Source organism: Scyliorhinus torazame, chromosome 5, assembly GCF_047496885.1.
Source record: "Scyliorhinus torazame isolate Kashiwa2021f chromosome 5, sScyTor2.1, whole genome shotgun sequence".
In the NCBI taxonomy this organism is placed as follows: Eukaryota; Metazoa; Chordata; class Chondrichthyes; order Carcharhiniformes; family Scyliorhinidae; genus Scyliorhinus; species Scyliorhinus torazame.
Genome location: NC_092711.1, coordinates 168,840,276 through 168,859,202, shown reverse-complemented (window position 1 = coordinate 168,859,202; position 18,927 = coordinate 168,840,276). Strand labels below are relative to the sequence as shown.

The 18,927-nt window shown below is 46.0% G+C and overlaps 1 protein-coding gene across 1 annotated transcript; it reads right to left on the bottom strand.

The window, feature by feature from the left end:
• Positions 1 to 1,150: 1,150 nt before the first annotated feature.
• Positions 1,151 to 18,920, bottom strand: LOC140420557 (uncharacterized). The gene is made up of 2 exons (XM_072504549.1): positions 18,518 to 18,920; positions 1,151 to 12,455 (listed from the first exon to the last, which is right to left on the bottom strand). Exon 2 carries the CDS (start codon positions 12,104 to 12,106, stop codon positions 11,156 to 11,158), a length of 951 nt encoding a protein of 316 aa, XP_072360650.1. The 5' UTR covers positions 12,107 to 12,455; positions 18,518 to 18,920; the 3' UTR covers positions 1,151 to 11,155.
• Between the last annotated feature and the right edge of the window lie 7 nt (positions 18,921 to 18,927).

Sequence of the window (18,927 nt, the reverse complement as noted above, 5' to 3'; positions counted from 1 at the left end):
GGACGTGGAGGCTTTGGAACGGGTGCAGAGGAGATTTACCAGGATGTTGCCTGGTATGGAGGGAAAATCTTATGAGGAAAGGCTGATGGACTTGAGGTTGTTTTCGTTAGAGAGAAGAAGGTTAAGAGGAGACTTAATAGAGGCATACAAAATGATCAGAGGGTTAGATAGGGTGGACAGTGAGAGCCTTCTCCCGCGGATGGAAATGGCTAGCACGAGGGGACATAGCCTTAAACTGAGGGGTAATAGATATAGGACAGAGGTCAGGGGTAGGTTCTTTACGCAAAGAGTAGTGAGGCCGTGGAATGCCCTACCTGCTACAGTAGTGAACTCACCAACATTGAGGGCATTTAATAGTTTATTGGATAAACATATGGATGATAATGGTATAGTGTAGGTTAGATGGCTTTTGTTTCGGTGCAACATCGTGGGCCGAAGGGCCTGTACTGCGCTGTATTGTTCTATATAATGTCATTTGTCTACCTATTTTACGCAAGCAAAAAAAAAAAAAACTTGAGACTAAATGTATTAACATTTGATGGACTAACTCATTGATTTTCTGTTATGCTTTTGCAAGCTGCATCCATTATGTTTTGTTCAATTTTCTTTACAACATACAGAAAATACGTAACACGAAAAAAAGGGGGATGTGGTAATCTCTATGTGTGCATGTACACAAGGGGTTAATGTGTCATCAGTAGCACCACATGATCACTAGAGGACCGGACCAACAGGGGTATAAAAGGGAGCCACATTGGGGCTCTCTCTCTCTCTCTCTTGGGTGTACTGTGATCATAGCAACAGCAGACTAGTTTAACTGGCCAGTGGAGTTACGTATAGGTACCATAATTAGATCTTGTTAACCTTATCACTAGTATCAAAGTTAAAGTAAAGAACTTATGTAAATATTGTTGTAGTTACTCAATAAACCTTTTGTTATTACTGGAAGAGTTTGAATCTTCTTCATCGGGATTCAGAATACCTCATCACTAAACAAGGATTGAGTAGCACATGTTACCTACCACACAGGGAACAAAACACTGATTTCTATCAGTCTCCCCTTTTGATTCTTCTAAAGATTAATAAGATGAATCAAAATAATGAATAGAAGAAAGAAATGTGACAGGATAGAAGTAAGCATGGAGAGGAACTCATTCACATTGCCTTTAATGGTTGAGAACAGCCTTCAACAATAGAGCGGGCATAGCTTTGCAAGCATTACAAGCATTCTGAAAGTGTTTTATTCAAAAAGTGATTATAAAGTACAATAACAATTCAGTAATAATTGAAGTTGATTATATGATTCAGTAATAATTGGTTAATAATGCAGTAATAACAGTGTCTCAGTAAATTTCGATGAGATCCCCCCCTTATCCTTCTAAACTGCATCAAGTACAGACCTACAGTCCTCAACGCTCCTCATATGTCCTTCATTCCAGGGATCATTCTTGTGAACCTCCTCTGCATCCTCTCCGAGGCCAGCACATTCGTCCTTAGATACGGAGCCCAAAACTGCTCACAATATTCCAAATGGGGTCCAGTACATCCCTGCTCTTGTATTCTATTTTTTTCTAAATTTAGAGTATCCAATTGCTTTTTCCAGTTAAGGGCCAATTTAGCATGGCCAATTCACCTACCCTGCACATCCTTTTGGGTTGTGGGGGTGAGACCCATGCAGACATGGGGAGAATGTGCAGGCGCCACACAGACAGTGACCCAGTGCCGGGGTCGAACCCGGGGCCTCAGTGCCATGAGGCAGCAGTGCTAACCACTGCACCACCATCTTGCTCTTTCTATGTTGAGTCCAGAAGGCTGTAAAGTGCCTCATCGGAAAATAATAATAGCTTATTGTCACAAGTTAGGCTTCAGAGAAGTTACTGTGAAAAGCCCCTAGTCGCCACATCCCGGCGCCTTTTTGGGGAGGCTGGTATGGGAATTGAACCCACGCTGCTGTCTTGTTCTGCATTACATTCCAGCTGCTTAGCCCACTGTGCTCAGGGGCTGTTTGTCCAGCTTGTGTTGGGCTTCTCCGGAACATTGCAGCAGGCCGAGGACAGAAATGTGAGCCTGAGAGCAAGGTGGTGAATTCTAATGGCAGCAAGCGGAAGGTCAGGGTCATGCTTGTGGACTGAGTGGAGCTGTTCCACAAAGAGGGCAGGGAACAGGCTCCAGATTAATTAATTTGGGTCCAGATCATTGTGAACATCCTTTTACTCTGGTTGTCTTTGATCCTCAAGTCATTTTCTGTTTTATTTTAACCATGTTCGGTTTCATTAATGAGCGTTTATCAGTAAAAATATTTGATTTTTCTTCACTTTTCATGATTAGGTTGATGTATTTTAGGGAAAGTGGGTGAGAGGTTGACAGGCTCTTTAACAGAAAGTGAGTCCTTCCAAGGTAATTGGCAAAGGAGCCAGAGGGGGAGATGAGATTTTATTTTATTTTTTGACACAGTGAGTTGTTCTGATCGGCCTGAAAATAGATTCAATAGTATCTTTCCGAAGTGTAAATACTTGAAAGGGAAGAATTTGCAGGGCTGTGGGGAAAGTGCAGAGCAGTTGGATGAGTCCGAGTGTCTTTCAGAGAGACAGCAGGGACACGATGGGCTGAATGGACTCCTACTGCAGCCTGTGAATCTGAGCCTCCTGCTTTTGTGCAGGTTAAAAGGGACAGATTTCATTGCAGCCTCTTCCCTATTTATGTATTTAAAGAGACGGGTTTCTCTTTAGCTCAGAGTGACCGATATAACAATTGGCTGGAGGCCCATTTCCCAGTCAGTCCTCCAGCACCTTCCTGTCCCTCTATTAGTGCGACGTCCATGGCAGTTTCCCAACTGAGGCACAGGCCCCATTATTCTCAGCTAAATTTAGTCCCAGCTCAGTCTCCTGGCTGTCATTGAGACGAGCAATAGACACAAAGGTGCCCGAGGCTCAAATGGGAAGTCAATACTTGTGGCTCTAAACCAAGACTTCAACATTTGCCAATCAAATCCATCTTATTTATACTGGGGTTTCTATTATTACAGTGCCACCCCTTTTAATGTCAGGGAAAATGAGTGAGAGGGGAGACAAAGGGTGGGAGTTTTAACGGGTAAATTTCTTGCCAGTACATTTATCCTCATTGTACACTCTTTACATACACAGCAATTAAGCTTTTACATTTTTACAGCAAATAAAACTCAGTTTTTCACTATAACTATTGATTCATTATTGATTCATTAATTGTAACTCAATTAATGCTCAATACTTATTCAATCATCTGTTACTGACAGGTCGCTAATTAATACAGAAATCTTTAATTAATACATTTGGTTAATACAATATCCACTAGTTGAAAAAGACAGTTTTGTGAAAGACAATACCTTTCTTTCTTATTAACCTGGATTGGATTGAACAATGAATCTTCGACTTGAACCAGACTTTGGCAATATATGATCTTCTGTAACTTTACAAAATTCTGGAACAATTTGTTACTTTAAACAATTTTGCCTCATTCAGCTTTGGTTTATACAGAATGAATTTTTAAAATAAAGGTCCAGTCACATTTTAGAGTTTAGCATGGTTTCCTTAACCTTGCTACTTATAACAGTGAAAATTGACGAGTGATTGATTTTTAAAATGAAATATTATTAATGAGGCATATCCAGAATTTCCGACATTACAATAGTGACTACACTTCAAAAGTACTTCAAAGCAAAAGCTTTAGGGGATTGTGTGGTCATGAAAGGTGTTATAGAAAGAGATATAGAATCCCTTGAGTGCAGAAGGAGGCCATTCAGCCCATCGAGTCGGCACCAACCCTTCAAAAGAGCACTCTACCCATATCCACTCATCCATAACCTAACATGCACATCCCTGGACACTGGGGGGCAATTTATCAGGGCTAATCCACCTAACCCATACATCTTAGGACTGTGGGAGGAAACCAGAGCGCTCGGAGGAAACTCACACAGACACAGGAGGACGTATAAACTCCACACAGACAGTGACCATGGCCAGAATTGAACATGGGCCTCTGGTACTGTGAGGCAACAGTGCTAACTACTATGCCGCTCAAATAAATGTAATTTTTTTTAGAACTAGTCCCCAAACTTGGATATATCACACTCGGTCCACTTACGAAAATCATCAGTAAAGACTCAGACTTCATTTTATGTAACAACCATATCTTTCACTCCATTTCAAATCCCCTGTGAAACTCCAAACACAGCGTATCGTGAAAGTATTTAAAACAGAACGAGTTGTTGTGATTTGGGATTCACTGCCTGACAAAGGTGCAGGAAATAAATTCAACTGCAGCTTTCAAAAGGGAACTGAACAGATTCTGTGGGAAAATAAACTTGCAGGGTGATGGGACCAAATCGATTGTTCATTCAAAGAGCTAACATGGGAATGGAAGGTTGAATGGCCTCCTTCTTCGCTCTCTGGTTCTCGTTTACTTTTGAAGAAAATCTTAGACTTGAACGAGAGTTTGGCAGTATTTGGGAAATATCTGAAACCCATTTCCTACGAAGGGGGTAGAAGCTGAGATGATGAAATGTTTCCAAAAGGAAATTGGATGGGCTTTTGAGGGAAATAAACTGACAGGGATACGGGAATAGAACAGGGCAATCATTTGATCGAAAGAAATCTACAATTTGTGGATCTTTGGAATTCTCTACCCCAGAGGGCTGTGGGAGCTCACTCATTGAGTGTGTTTAAAGCTGAGTCTGACAGATTTCTAAATAGCAAAGAACAAAGAAAAGTACAGCACAGGAACAGGCTCTTCGGCCCTCCCAGCCTGCGCCGACCATGGTGCCCGTCTAAACTAAAGTCTTCTATACTTCCGGGGTCCATATCCCTCTATTCCCATCCTATTCATGTATTTGTAAAGATGCAATAACACACAGGAATAGTGTGTGTGTGGGAGGGGGGGGGGGGGGGGTGGAAAGGCATTGAAGTGGATGATAATACTGAATGGTGGAGGTTAAAAAGGTTTATGTTAAATGAGCGCGATAAAATCTGGCAAATTGAGAATAATGAGGGAAAATGTGTAATTGTCCACTCTGGCAGGAAGAATAAAAAATCTTATTATCTAAATGGTGAGAGATTGCAGAGCTCTGAGATTCAGAGGAATCTGGGTGTCCAAGAGCAGGAATAACAAAAGGCGAGTATACAGGTACAGCAAGTAATTAGGAAAGCTAATAGAATGTTATTGTTTATTGTGAGGGGAATGGAATACAAAAGTAGGGAGGTTATGCTTCAGTTATACAGGATATTGGTGAGACCACATCTGGAACACTGTGTACAGTATTGCTCTCATTTAAGGAATGATGTAAATGTGTTGGAAGCAGTTCAGAGAAGGTTTACTGGACTCATACCTGGAATTGGAGGCTGGTCTTATGAGGAATGATTGGACAGGCTGGGCTTGTGACCAATGGAGTTTAGGGGACTTGATTGGACCGTGTAAGATCCTGAGGGGCCTTGACAGGGTGGATGTGGAAAGGATGTTTCCTCTTGTGGGAGGATCTAGAAATTGGAGTCACTTTAAAAGTAACAACTTGCCCATTTAAGGCAGAGGGTTGGGAATCTTTGGAACTCTCTTCCTCAAAGGGCAGTGGAAACAAAGTCTTTGAATATTTTGAAGGCAGGCTGGATAGATTCTTGAAAAGCAAGGGGGTGAAAGATTATCGGGTGGGTAGGCGGGAATAAGACCATACTAAGACCAGACGGAATAGGAACAGGAGTAAGCCATTCAGCCCTTCCAGCCTGGCCCATCTTTCAATAGGATCACAGCTGATCTGACATTTCACACTTTCCCTGTAATTCTTGGTTCCCTCACTTATCAAGAATCTATCTCAGCCTTAAATATACACAAGGACTCTGTCCCCACAACTTAGTTCCAAAGACTCTCAGAAGACTTTCCTCCTCATCTCAGTCTTAATTTGGCTCCTCTTTATTCTGAGACGATGCTCTCTGATCCTAGACTCTCCCACGAGGGGAAACATCCTCTGAGCATTTACCCTGTGAAGCCCCTTCAGAATCCTGTATGTTTCAATGAGATCACCTCTCATTGTTCTAAATTCCAATGAGTAGAGTCCCAACCTATTTAACCTTTGCTCCTAAGACAATCCCTCCATACCTGGGATCATTCTAGTGAACCTTCTCTAAACAGCCTCCAATGAAAAATTTCCTAACATAAGGGGATCAAAACTGCTCTCAGTTCTCCAGATGTGGTCTCACCAGCACCGTGTACAGCTGCAGCAAGACTTCCCGACTCTTATACTCCAACCCCCTTGGAATCAGGGCCAACATTCCATTAGCCTTCCTGATTACCTGCTGCACCTGTCTGCTAGCTTTCTGTGTTTCGTGCACAAGTTCCCCAAGTCCCTTTGTGTTGCAGCTTTCTGCAGTTTTTCTCCATTTAAATAATACTGTTCTTTTGTTCTCTCTTCCAAAATGAACTTCATATTTTCCCACATTATGCTCCATGTAGCAACTTTTTGTCCACTTGCTTAACCTCTCAATAGCTATTTGCAAACTGTTTGTACCCCCCTCGCAACTTGCCTTTCCACCTATTTTTGTGTTGTCTTCAAATTTGGCCACAGTACGTTCGCTTCCTTCCTCCAAGTCATTAATATAAATTGTACATAGTTGCGGTCCCAGGACTGATCCCTGTGGAACCCCACTGGTTACAGGTCACCAACCTGAAAAAGAATCCCTTATCCCCACTCGCTATTTCCTGCTCATTAACCAATTCTCTATCCATGCCAACACCATGGGTTCTTATCGCATGACAACGTTTTGTGAGATACCTTGTCAAAGGCCTTCTGGAAGTTTAAATACAACACATCTACTGGTCCCCCTCTATCCACTCTGGTTGAGACTTCCTCGAAACACTCTGATAAATTAGTCAGACACGGTTTCCCTTTCACAAAGCCATGCTGACTCTGCTTGATTAGATTATGATTTTCTCAATGTGCTCCTATTACTTACTAATAATTGATTCCAACATTTTTTTCAACAATAAATGTTAGGTTAATCATCCTATAGTGTCTCGTTTTTTTCCTCCCTCCCATTCTGAATCGGGGGTTGTCACATTGGCAGTTTTCCAATCCTCTGGTACTTCTCCAGAATCCAAGGATTTTTTGAAAATTACAATCAATGCATCCACTATCTCTGTAGCCATTTCTTTTAGGATCCTTGGATGCAGCCATCCAGGGGACTTATCTTATCCCCATTAGTTTGTCCAAAACAACTTCTCCAGTGATGGCATTTAATTGCTCCATTCGTATTCTTTAGTATTAATGGGACAGTCAAAGTATCTTCCACCATAAAGACTGATGCAAAAAAATCTGTTTAACTCCTCTGCCATTTCCTTGTTCCTCATAACTGACACAGCGGCATGGAGGCACATGGTGGTTAGCACTGTTGCTTCACAGCTCCAGAGGCCCGGGTTCAATTTCTGGCTTGGGTCACTGTCTGTGCGGAGTCTCCATGTTCTCCCAAAACTGCGTGGCTTTCCTCCCACAAGTCCCAAAAGACGTGCTTGTTAGGTGAATTGGACATTCTGAATTCTCCCTCTGTGTACCTGAACAGGTGCTGTAGTGTGGGGACTGGCGGATTTTCACAGTAACTTCATTGCAGTGTTAATGTAAGCCTATTTGTAACAATAATAAAGATAATAATAAAGAATATTATTACCCTCTCCTCAGATTTACTTTCTAAGGGGCCTCTGTGGAGTTGAGGTTTCAATCAGATCAGCCGTGAACTTATTGAATGGTGGAGCAGGCTCGAGGGGCCGAGTGGCCTACTCCTGCTCCTAATTCGTTTTAATCACATCCTTTATAATAGATTGTAGCATTTTCCCTCCTCCTGATGTCAGGCTGATGGATCTGTGGTTCCCCGTTTTCTCTCACCCTCCTTAAATATTGGGGTTACATTTACCACCTTCCAATCTGCAGGAACCATTCCAGAATCTATAGAATTTTGAAAGATGATCACCAATGTATCCACTATCTCTACAGCCGCCTCTTTCAACACTCTGGGATGTAGAGCATCAGCTTTTGGGGATTTATTAACCTCAATCCCATTAATTTCTCCAGTACTATTTTTTCACTGATACTAATCTCTTTCATTCCCTCGTGCTCACTGGTCCCTTGGTTCTCTCGTGTTTTTGGAACGATTTCTGTATCTTCCTCCGTGAAGACAAACACACATTGTTTAGTTTCTCTGCCATTTCCTTATTCCCCATTAGAAACTCTCCTGTCTCTGCCTGGAATGGACCCATATTGGTCTTTGCTAATCTTTTCCTGTTCTGTAGCCATGTAAAATGGCTGCGTTCCGATTAATCTGGCCAAAACCCAGTTTAAAACGGCTAACGCGAAAGACTGCTGGGAAAAGCAGCCAAGAAGACACAAGCAGGCAGCTGCAGACAGTTTTGCAGATTCGGCTCTGGGAAGGTAGCCCAGATCGACACACAGGGCTATCAACAGCCCATCAACCCAGGTATTCGCAGTAGCATTCAGGACTGTTTGAGGCTAATCTATTCAGACATCCACAGTTAAATCAGCTATCCCCGGGAACAATTGCAACATATTAGCAATTGAATACCGGGCCAGACCTGTCGGCGCCTGCAGTGGCCGAAACAAAGACAGGTGAGCGACCACCCCCCGATCGAGGAATCGCCTCACCATTGGACACATCGACCACAGAGATTGGGAACAGAATCCAATCACTTGGGACTCGGGGTCAAGGGCCGCCCCGGGAGGCGGGAAGCCCCTGGGCCCTATAAAAGTGAAGGTCCAAGTTCAGATCTCTCTCTCTCTCCTCTTCGCAAGAACAGCAACCGGCAACAGTAAGTTTGAATCCAGCGATCGCTATCTGGTAGAGACACCTAGCCAGCGACCTGTAGCAGCCTTTTGAATCCCGCGGGCCAGATCTGATTGGACAAGCCATTCGTTTCCCTGACCTGGTGGGCTCTTCCTAAGTTAAGTATTGGCCAGTAGTGATAGGTTTATTATATAGAAAGTAGTATTAGGGTATTAATATTGCTTGTTGTATATAATAAATGACCGTTGTTTTAATCCTTACTAAGCGGTGTGCTGTATTATTAATCATAACCTGAACTTGAACCACGTGGTGGTATCATAAAGATACCTGGCGACTCATGAGCAAGGGTGACGTAATCAGAGCCAGTAGACTAAGGTTAAAAAGAGCAACAGTTCACATTCCGATAGCAGATTTTCCAGTTGTTTTTTATCTTTCTCACCAGTTTGTTCGCATATTCTATTTTCTCTTTATCAGTTTCTCGGTCCTTTGCTGAATTCTGAACCAAATTCCCAATCCTCAGGCTCATTAATATTTTAGCCACTTTGAATCTCCTCCATTGATCGAATAGAATCTAACTTTTCCGGTTAGCCACAATCGCTTCATTTTGCTGTTTATGTTTTGCTTCTTAAAGGAATCTATATTTTATGTAAATAAAATGTGAGTGGTTGCCTGTCTATTGTCTATCGTCATACAAAGAACAACAAAGAACAGAGGACAGTACAGCACAGGAACAGGCCCTTCGGCCCACCAAGCCTGCTGGGATCATGATGTCTGACTAAACTAAAACCTTCTGTGCTTCTAGGGTCTGTATCCGTTTATTCCTATCCTATTCATGTATTCATCAAGATGCCTCTTAAACGTCACTATCGTACCTGCTTCCACGACCTCCTCCAGCAGCGTGTTCCAGGCACTGACCACCCTCTGTGTAAAAAACCTCCCTCACACATCTCTAAACTTTGCCCCTCGCACTTTAAACCTGTCACCTGGTAATTGACTTTTCCAACCTGGGAAAAAGCTTCTGACTATCCACTCTGTCCGTGCCAGTCAATTTTGTAAACTTTTATCAGGTCATTCCTCAACTCTGTCGCTCAGTGAAAACAATCTGAGTTTATCCAACCTCTCCCCATAGCTAATACCCTCCAGGCCAGGCAATATCCTGGTAAACCTCCTCTGTACTCTCTCCAAAGCCTCCACATCCTTTTGGTAATGTGGTGACCAGAATTGGAGGCAATATTCCACGTGTGGCCTAACTAAGGTTCTGTACAGCTGCAGCATGACTTGCCAATTTTTATACTCAATACCCCGACCAACGAAGACAAGCATGCCGTCTGCATTCTTAGCTCCTTATCCACCTGCGTTGCCACTTTCAGTGATATATTTATTGTAATTACCCAATCTACCAGACAACAGTGGGCAGCACGGTAGCATTGTGGATAGCACAATTGCTTCACAGCTCCAGGATCCCAGGTTCGATTCCGGCTTGGGTCACTGTCTGTGTGGAGTCTGTACATCCTCCCCGTGTGCGCATGGGTTTCCTCCGGGTGCTCCAATTTCCTCCCACAATCCAAAGATGTGTAGGTTAGGTGGTTTGGCCATGATAAATTGCCCTTAGTGTCCAAAATTGCCCTTAGTGCTGGGTGGGGTTACTGGGTTATGGGGATAGGGTGGAGGTGTTGACCTTGGGTAGGGTGCTCTTTCCAAGAGCTGGTGCAGACTCGATGGGCCAAATGGCCTCCTTCTGCACTGTAAATTTTATGAAAATTCTAACTTGCCCCTCAGACCATGACAGTTTCCTTCTGCGAGAAACACCCAGATAAATTAGGCAAAAGAACCCTGTAACCACCATAGCCCATCTTCATGGCAACGTGGCTGCTTTGGGAACTAAATATCTTACAACCTGCAAACACCTTTTCATTCTGTGCTCCTCGTCAAACTTGGAACCAGGTAATCGCAACGAGGCTCAAAAATGGTCAGCCCACCGGAGGCAGAGGTGTTAGACCGGCCAGTCCAGCAGAAAGAAACCCTCCAATCATCACCATTCACCAGATGTCAGAATGAACAAAATGCAGTCCTGGATGTCAGTGAGAGCAGAAACAATAACAACGGAGCCAACATCTGTAATTTGTGAACTTGTTGGCGTCACAACTGGTGCAATGAATCACAAAACCCCTCCCCACATTGAGAGCAGATGAATGGTCTCTCCCCAGAATTAACTCGCTAGTGTCTCCGGAGTTGGGACGGATCATTGAATGTCTCCCCTGCTCAGAGCAGGTGAATGGCCTCTTCCAGGTGTGAACTCGCTAGTGTTCCTGCAGGGTGTATGGATATCTGAATCCCTTCTCTCACTAAGAGCAGGTTAACGCCTTCTCCCCAGTGTGAACTCGCTGGTGTCTCTGCAGGTGGGATAACCGAGTGAATCCCTTCTCACACTGAGAACAGGTGAACGGCCTCTCCCCAGTGTGAACCTGCTGGTGTTTCTGCAGGCTCGATGAGGTAGTGAATCCCTTCTCACACTGAGAGCAGGTGAACGGCCTCTCCTCAGTGTGAATTCGCTGATGTATCTGCAGGTCGGATGATTGAGTGAATCCCTTCTCACACTGAGAGCAGGTGAACGGCCTCTCCCCAGTGTGAACTCGCTGATGTTTCCGCAGGTTGGATAACTGAGTGAATCCCTTCTCACACTGAGAGCAGGTGAACGGCCTCTCTCCAGTGTGAACGCGCTGATGTTTCCGCAGGTTGGATAATTCAGTGAATCCCTTCTCACACTGAGAGCAGGTGAACGGCCTCTCCCCAGTGTGACGTCGCAGATGTTTCTGCAGGTCGGATAACTGAGTGAATCCCTTTTCACACTGAGAGCAAGTGAACGGCCTCTCCCCAGTGTGACGTCGCTGATGTATCCGCAGGTGGGATAACTGAGTGAATCCCTTCCCACACTGAGAGCAGGTGAACGGCTTCTCCCCAGTGTGAACTCGCTGGTGTCTCCGCAGGTTGGATAACTCAGTGAATCCCTTCTCACACTGAGAGCAGGTGAACGGCCTCTCTCCAGTGTGACGTCGCTGATGTTTCCGCAGGTCGGATAACTGAGTGAATCCCTTTTCACATTGAGGGCAAGTGAACGGCCTCTCCCCAGTGTGAGCTCGCTGGTGTGACTGCAGGGCGGATAACTGAATGAATCCCTTCTCACACACAGAGCAGGTGAATGGCCTCTCCCCAGTGTGAATGCGCCAATGAGCTTCCAGCACAGATGGAAACCTGAATCCCTTCCCACAGTCCCCACATTTCCACGGTTTCTCCATGTTTTGGGTCTTCTCGTGTCTCTCCAGGTTTGTCGATCAGTTGAAGCCTCGTCCACACACAGAACACGTGTACGGTCTCTCCCCACTGTGAATGGTGTGATGTTTTTTCAGGCTGTGTAACTGGTTAAAGCTCTTTCCACAGTCAGTGCTCTGGAACACTCTCACTCGGGTGCGCGTGTCTCGGGGCTTTTCCAGTCACACTGATGTTTTGAAGCCGACAGAAAAGACAAACATTTCTCCTTCTCGATTCACTGTCCGGTGATATTCAGTTCCAAGGAATTGAGAGACTCAGTCAGATCGAGACGTGACGTTTGAGATTTCTGTCTGTAATTCCTCCTCCTCTAATATTCTGTAAAAACAATTCACAAAAGTTACTTTTCCGCTCCGCATTTTGGAGAAGGTATTCTGAGGGTAACGACAGTCTGGCCGTGGGGTTAATCCTCCGGGTCCTCAGTCTTATTGAGGAATGTCCCCTTGGATCTATTGTGGTGGTGATTCGTTTGTATTTTTGTTATTATGGGAGGGTTTATGTGTTGTTGACTTTATCCCACTCTGGTACAGACAGGGCTATTATCTGTGAAAGGAGCAGTTTGGGGAGACTTTGGTGCCTCTGGTGTAAAGTGAGTTGGAGGAGGGGGTAATGGCGCACGCCCGATTGTGGTGTGAAAATCTGTTCCTGTCTCTCTGTCACCTAACTAATGGCGGCAGTTAATCTGTAAATTTTCTCAGGGAATGTACAGGGCATCCATCACCCGATCAGAAGGAAAAGGATTCTCTCCTTTCTAAAGGAGCAAGTCGACATCGCTTTATTCCAGGAAACTCATCTGGATTAGGAAAAACACTTTAAATTGAGGCGGGATTGGATGGGGTAGCTTTTTTTCACCTCTTTTTCATCCAGTAACAGACTTGTGGCAATGCTTATTATACACTCTCCAAGCAGTCAGGGTAACTCTGCCGATTACAATGTGCATGTCAATTTCCTTTGTGCCGGTCCCCCCATCTCCCGTCCCTCCCCTCCGCCCCCTTCACTCGTCGTTTCTGGGTCCTTTCCTGGGCCCTTCACTGTACAATGGGAGTTATCTGTTATTTACAAGTGGACGGTGCCCTCCCTTCCCCCCCCCATTGATGGGCCTCCCCCTTCCACCCCGCGCACTCCCTGTCCTGTTTTAAACCTTCCCTTGGGGCTTCCTATTCTTGTGTTTTTGTTCTCTGCTCTCTGGTCTCTGTGTCAGTTGGTTTCTGCCCCCCCGCCCCTCCCCACATCCCTTTCCTGCCTGTTCCGTGATCCCGTTGGCCCCCATACGTCCACCTCCCTCCCCAGTGTTCCACTGGCCGCTGGCTTCAAACAGGTCCTGGAACAAGTTGGTGAATGGTCTCCACACTTTGTGGGAACCATCCTCTGACCCTCGGACGGTGAGCTTGATCTTCTCCAAGTGGAGAAATCCCGATAGGTCTGCCAGACAGTCTGCAGCCTTTAAATAGGCTGTGCAGAATTCGACAAGTCTGGGACATACCCAGAACATGTGGGCATGGTTTGCCGGGCCCCGCTGGCACCATTCACATTTGTCCTCCATCTCCGGGAAGAACCTGCTCATTCAGGTTCGTGTCAGGTGTGCTCTGTGCACAACATTCAGCTGCATGAAGCTTGGCTTTGCATAGGAGAAGGTGGAGTTGATCCCGTTCAGTGCTTCACTCCAGAGTCCCCACCCTATTTCCGTCCCTCGCTCTTCCTCCCATTTTTCCTAGGTTTTGTCAAGTAAGGAGCGCATCCTTATCAAGAGTTGTCCGTTCAGGTCCCACAGTTTCCCTTCCCCAGACTGTCTGCGTCCAGTAACTCCTCTTGCATTGTGCTTCTCAGGGTTTCTGTGTATGCCGGTGTCTCCTTGCAGAGAAAGTTTTTGACCTGAAGCTCATCCCTGTTTGGTAGGTCCAGTCTCGCCGTCAGCTCCTCTAAGGTCGCTAGTCTATTTCCCGTGTAAAAGTCCCTAACCATCAGTGTTCCCCCATCCTGTCTCCACCTCTTGAAGGTGGTGTTGAGAATGGTCGGTACAAACCTATGGTTGCAGCAGATGGGGGCCATGATGGACACATCGGTCAGACTGAAATGCTGCCACATCTGGTTCCAGGTTCTCAGGGTAGCTACCACCACTGGGCTGGTGCTGGCGGGGATGGGAGTGTTGCTGTGGCGAGGGCCCGGAGGATCATTCCTGTACATGAGGACTCGTCCATCCTCACCCATTCCATGTCAGGGTCCTTTACCCATCTCCTCACTCTTTCGGCCGTGGCTGCCCAGTGATAGTATTGCAAGTTCGGGAGGGCCAGGCCTCCCATGTTTCTTCTCCATTGTAGTACTGTTTTAGGGATTTTTGAATTCTTGCCCCTCCGCACAAACATCATAATCACCTTATCTATTGAATGGAAAAAGGCCTTGGGGATGTAGATCGGTAAGGATCTAAACAGGAAGAGGAACCTGGGCAGTACGTTCACCTTGATCATCTGCATCCTTCCCGCCAGGGAAAGCAGGAATCCATCCCATCTCTGTGGGTCGTTTTTGACTTCCTCCGCCAGACTGGTCAGCTTCCACTTGTGGATTCGTGTCCACTCGTGGGAAACCTGGATCTCCAGGTCGCGGGATTTGTTTCGGGCTATTTTAACTGGGAGGCCCTCCAGCTCTGCCCCTCCCCCTCTCTGCCTCACCGGGAAATCTTTGTTTTTGCCCAGGTTGAGTTTGTAGCCCAAGAAGATTCCGAACTCTCTCCGGGGAGGGGAGGGGTTGTCGGAGGTGTACAGTCCCCGGTAGATGGCCTCGAATGTTTGGTTGACCTTTTTTGGTTGGGCTACAGGACGGCTATGGTTGGGCGGCACGGTAGCACAGTGGTCAGCAATTTTGCTTCACAGCGCCAGGGTCCCAGGTTCGATTCCCAGTTTGGGTCACTGTCTGTGTGGAGTCTGCACGCTCTCTCCGTGTCTGCACGGGTTTCCTCCGGGAGCTCCGGTTTCCTCCCACAAGTCCCGAAAGGCATACTGTTGGGTGAATTGGACATTCTGAATTCTCCCTCAGTGTACCCGAACAGGCACCGGAGTGTGGTGACTTGGGGATTTTCACAGTAACTTCATTGCAGTGTTAATGTTAGCCTACTTGTGACAATAATAAAGATTATTATTAAACTAGTCTGCCTCTGTTATCCTTTACCGGAGCTATTTCCCTCGTGGCTGCCTTCTTTCTCAGCTGGTGAACCAGCAGGCGGCTAGCCCTCTCCGTGCTCATAAAAGGTCCCCCGTGCCTGGCGGAGTTGGTGCACTGCCTTCCTGGTGGCCAGCAGGTGAAAGTTCTTTTGCAGCTTCTTCCTCTCCAGCAGAAGCTCTATGGTCAGGGCCTCGGAGTATCGTCTGTTAACCTCCAGAATGGAGTTGATCAGTTGCTGCCTAACCGCTCTCTCTTCCCTGTCTCTGCGAGCCTTTTGCCGATTGTTTATCCCCTAATCACAGCCTTCAGTGCCTCCCAGAATGTGGAAGGTGAGACTTCCCCGTTCTGGTTGTTAGTGATGCACTTGCCGATGGCCGGTGATGTTTTCTGGCAGAAGACCTTGGCGGCCAAGAGGGCCGTGTCCAACCTCCATGTGGGGCATTGGGCTTGGCTTGTCTCCAACCTCACATTCATGTAATGTGGAGCATGGTCTGAGATTACAATCGTGGATTGCTATTTCGGGAAGCACCGATTTCCCCTCAACAAAGAAGCCGATGTGAGTGTAGACCTTGTGTACTGGTGAGAAGAACGAGAATTCCTTCTCATCCGGGTGTAAGAATCGCCAGGGATCCACTGCCCCTGTCTGCTCCATGAACCGCCCGGGGTCCACTGCCCCCGTCTGCTCCATGAACTGCCAGGGGTCCACTGCCCCCGTCTGCTCCATGAACATTCTCAGTTCCCTCGCCATGCCTGTCATTTTCCCTGTTCTGGGATTGATCTGTCAGTCAATGGATCCTGTGAACAGTGGTGAAGTTCCCCCTCCCATGATCAGACCGCATTTCCCCCCCCCGCCCCGCACCCTACTATAGAACATAGAATTCCTACAGTGCAGAAGGTCATTCGGCCCATCGAGTCTGCACCGGCTCTTCGAAAGAGCACCCTACATAAGCCCATGTCTCCATCCTATCTCTGTAACCCGTTAACCCCACCGACCCTTTAATGTAAGCCTACAAAGCCTCCATCTCCCTGCTCCAACTCCACACCTACTCTGCGTCGCCGCCCAATAATAGTATAACAGGTTCAGCAGGGCCAAGCCGCCTGACTGTCGCCCTCTCTGAATCACCGTCTTCCTAATCCTTGCCACCTTATCTGCCCACACAAACGATTAAACCAATCTATCCACCCCCATAAAGAACAATTTTGGCAAAAAGACCATTAGGCACGGAGATAAAAATAAAAACCACAGCAAAATGTTCATCTTAACCAGCTGTACCCGATTGTGGATAGATTTAGTGCCTTCTCTAGTTATAAGATGAATTTTACTGAGTCAGAGGCTATGCTGGTGGGGAGAGGGGGATGTTGAAGGGTAAGCCCCCTCCTCTTGCTAAGTTTCCAATCAGGTGCTCCCCTCTTGGGATTTAAATATCTGGGAATGTCAATGACACCTCTTTCAGACAGCTATATGGGGCCAACTTTCCACAGCTGATGGTGACTATTAGGTGGGACCTTTCCCAGTGATCGGCTCTTCCGATTTCATGGCGAGGGAGGATCGTCTTCATGAAAATGAATGTGTTGCCCAGACTGTTGTACCCTCTGCAGATGCTGCCTATACTGCTGTCGACCAGTCATTAAGGAAATTAATGGAATGATTAGTACATTTATCTGGAACAAAAAGAAACCTTACCTCAAGTTTGTTAAGCTCCAAATACCAAGAGGGGGGTGGGGGGTGGGGAGTTGTCTCCCGAATGTCAGGCTTTATCAATTGGCCTCTCATCTTAGGTTCACGCCGAATTTGGTTAGGATAGACCCAACATCCATCAGGCTCGATATGGAAGCAGGCCAGTCTGTTCTCCCTCTATCCAAAACTGGCATAGACTGATTACGGAATGTATCCCATTAGAATTTTTAATGTCTACTTCAGTCTAAGTCTGATGCATTTGTTAAATTATGCGACCCTTATCTCAAATGCATGTGCTCCAATCTGGCTGACTTGCTCCTCCAGGGCTTTCCATCAGTGAATTCAATTCAACGGAGCCCAGAGTCAGGCACAGTGGTTAGCACTGCTGCCGCACAGAGCCAGGGTCGCAGGTTTGATTCCTTGAGTGGCTGTCTGTGTGGAGATGCGCATTCTCCCCGTGTCTGCGTGGGTTTCATTCGGGTGCTCTGGTTTCCTTCCACAGTCTAAAGATGTGCAGGTTAAGTGGATTGGTCATGCTAAATTGCCCCTTAGAGTCCAAAGATGTTAGGTTAGGTGGGTTGATGATGATCAATGCACCGGATTATGGGGATAGGGTGAGGAGTCTGCCTCGGTGAGTGCTTTTTCTGAGGGTCAGACTTGAAGAAGCGAATGGCCTCTTTCTGCACAATAGAGATTCTGTGTCATCCATGTTATTTTAATTTGACTATGCTGTTAGTCTGTTTTGTAATATTTTGGGACGTGCATTGTTACCCTTCTGTTTTTATATAATCTTACCCTCTTTCCCCACTCACTGTGTTAACCTGTTAACTGGTTGTTCAATTGATCTGGCATTTCACATAGCAGCTCTAGTCCCAAAAATATCCTGCTACAAATTAATTCTCAATGTGTTGCTTGTATTTATGCGGCAATATCAGTTGTTCTACACTATACCCATTTTCCATCAATATTTCTGTTAGTCTATTGCATTCATTATTTTAAAAATAGTTTTAAAAAGCATAACACAATAAATATTAAAAATCCATCCAACTCATCCTTGAACATATTCAGTGACTCCCAGACTCCACTGGTCCCTGTGGAAGAGAAAGCCAGAGACTAACAACCCTCTGAGGAAGAGATGACTGGAAATATAGAAATAGCGACAGTTCAATATTACACAACCATAAATAATAATCAATGTATTTTATTACAGAACCATAATTATCTAATCTGTACCATTTAAAAATACTAGACATATCTCTGTCTCATATTAATTTACTGTCCCTTAAATGTCAGCCATCTCCTACAGCCCTTCATTGTGAACATTAGGAAAGAGACCATCCTTTTCGCCAGACAAATAAATGTGTCAAGCTGAGGGAGCAAAGGATGTCAATGTCTTTAAGAGAGAGAGAGACCTGGGCCAAGCTTTGCAGAGTCTGCACCCTCCCTGGATTCACTGCCCTTTCCCTTCAGTTGCTGCAAGTCACCAATTGAAGGTGGGAATGAGAAAAGAAATATAAAGGGGGAGAAAAGAAAGTGTTTTACTCACAGATGTTGGAGACAGGAGGAAGTTTCAGCTCCAAAGTCCGCTTTGTGACGTCACGGGAACCCGGTCTGAATCAGCCAATAAGAATCACTCTGTTCAACGGTGACGTTCGGGTCTCAGTGCGCAGGCCCGGCACGCGGACACGGAGCCCCACCCCCACCAGTTTTCACCCTGTACCTCCTCGAGACAAAGGTTTCCAAGAAACCGGCTGACGGCTCCAGCCAGAGCGAGAAGCAGCTCGGTGAGCTCCCCCTGGCCCCGGACTGCGCATGTCCCAAGCAAGAGGGGAAGTTGCACAGGTGCAGGGGAGAGCCCGCCTCCTGACCTTTCGTCTGAGGTTTAGACCATTGGAAAGAGTTGTGGAACCGGAAGGACTCTCGTCTTCCAGCCAATCAGCGCGCGGGCTTTGTGTG

Bases quoted from the DNA above. Each gene is read 5' to 3' on its own strand.
- LOC140420557 (XM_072504549.1), bottom strand. From the start codon at position 12,106: ATGGAGAAACCGTGGAAATGTGGGGACTGTGGGAAGGGATTCAGGTTT.